At 39.6% G+C, this 1,640-nt stretch overlaps 1 protein-coding gene across 1 annotated transcript in view; it reads left to right on the top strand.

Annotated features, from left to right (window-relative positions):
- LOC107580135 (SH3 domain-binding glutamic acid-rich-like protein 3) overlaps positions 1-1,221 on the top strand; it is a 1,949-nt gene extending 728 nt beyond the window's left edge. Inside the window, exon 2 of the mRNA XM_016265876.1 lies at positions 1,018-1,221. Within this exon, the coding sequence (XP_016121362.1) occupies positions 1,018-1,221 (204 nt within the window). The remainder of the gene's footprint in view (positions 1-1,017) is intronic.
- Positions 1,222-1,640: the final 419 nt, after the last annotated feature.

Below are 1,640 nucleotides of genomic sequence, written 5' to 3'. Positions count from 1 at the left end.
CAATGAACAACGCTTGTTATTAAATGTAATTAAAATAAATTATTCTACATGGAGTGGGGTCGCCCCCTCATGGGGGCCACCATGTTGAGATCACATGACCAACAATGTCATGGAATTTTCTTTCATGTTGCAATTTACACTCAAATTAGTATTAATCATGATAGCAAAAAATCTGAATATAGTGCTTGAAGTTGCAACCAATGCGTAATGCACTCTACAAAATGCACACACACACGCAAAGCAAATGAAATAAAATACTAATAAGACAGCAAGGAGAGAGTTTGCACTTTGCAGCAGGCCAGTGTATTACATCCTAATGGTAAAGAATGTGTCACCCAGTGTGGGTGCTGAAAGGATTGTTGGAAGCATGTTTAATGTATGCGATTTGCATTGAAATCCACTATTAAGCCCTAATCATCTTTTACCATTTTAATGTAGGCTAATGTTTAACTGTTGGCTTGTTTAAGGTGTGGTTCCTGCCGATATGACCCAACTTCCTGAATATAGCTTTGTCATATTTCATTATTAATCATCAACTCAGTATTTTGTAGTCGAAAAACCACTGGTTGTTTAAAAGCCAAGTACAGTTTCTACACCTATTCATGCAATGCGTGGTTTGATTTGGTGCATTAAAAGACCAGATGAGAAGATTGTTTTGACCTGAACTGTTTATAATGCATTTCCTGCATGGATGCAAGTACATACACTTCCTACATAATGTTCTCACATGACCACTTGACTTTTTTAGGAAGTAGTGTAAAGATGCATTCCAATTTTATTGCTATTAGCCTGTGAATGATTATTTTTTGAACACTTCATTTCATTAGACTGTGTGTTGTGCATCTTTTGTAGTTTGTTCTCTTTGAATCTTGAGCAAAATCTGAATAATGTTTGCGGTGACTTGACAAATGCAAATGAGACAGCAGCTCAGTTCAGTTATTTAACAAACGAGCAGTGCCAGGAAAGAGAAGCACAGTTACTTACTGCCCGACCTTGACCGTCTTCCTTGTTTCTCAGGTCAAGTCTCAGCAGGCCGAGGTGATGCGTATTCTGGAAAGTAAGAGCATCAAGTATGAGCTGATTGACATCTCGGTGGGCGGTGCTGTTCGGGATGAGATGAGGAGTAAATCGGGCAACCCCACGGCAATCCCACCTCAGATATTCAATGAAGACCAGTACTGTGGGGTAAGGAGGACTGACAGCAGGGCGTTTTTGATTTGAACTTAAAACTTTAAAGCAACAGTTGCCTAAAAAAAATGAAAATTCACCCTCATGTCATTACAATCCCTCATGACTGACTTTCCTCTGTTGAACTGAGCTGCGTTTTTGAACAATATCCTTTTCAATTTCGTCCCATGTTATAAAAGTAAATGGGAACGGTCCCAAAACAAACCCATGATAGTACCATAAAATTAGACCCATACTAGACTTTCAAAACCATTTGATTGTTTGTGGAACTAACAGACCAAAATTATGTCATTATCTACTCAAATTCTTGCCTTCAAGCAGACGTTCTGAAGCCCCCCTGCAATGATCTGAAGGACTCACCCCCGGAATACGATTTTAAACGCGGACAGCAATCTAAACCGAACACGGTTTTGAGCGAGGCATACCCCTCGGATCTGATTTGTGCCACCTCG

This window comes from Sinocyclocheilus grahami, unplaced genomic scaffold, assembly GCF_001515645.1.
Source record: "Sinocyclocheilus grahami isolate Dianchi unplaced genomic scaffold, SAMN03320097.WGS_v1.1 scaffold25317.1, whole genome shotgun sequence".
Classification (NCBI taxonomy): domain Eukaryota; kingdom Metazoa; phylum Chordata; class Actinopteri; order Cypriniformes; family Cyprinidae; genus Sinocyclocheilus; species Sinocyclocheilus grahami.
Note: the sequence above shows the minus strand (reverse complement) of the source record. Positions and strands in the feature narration are given on the sequence as shown.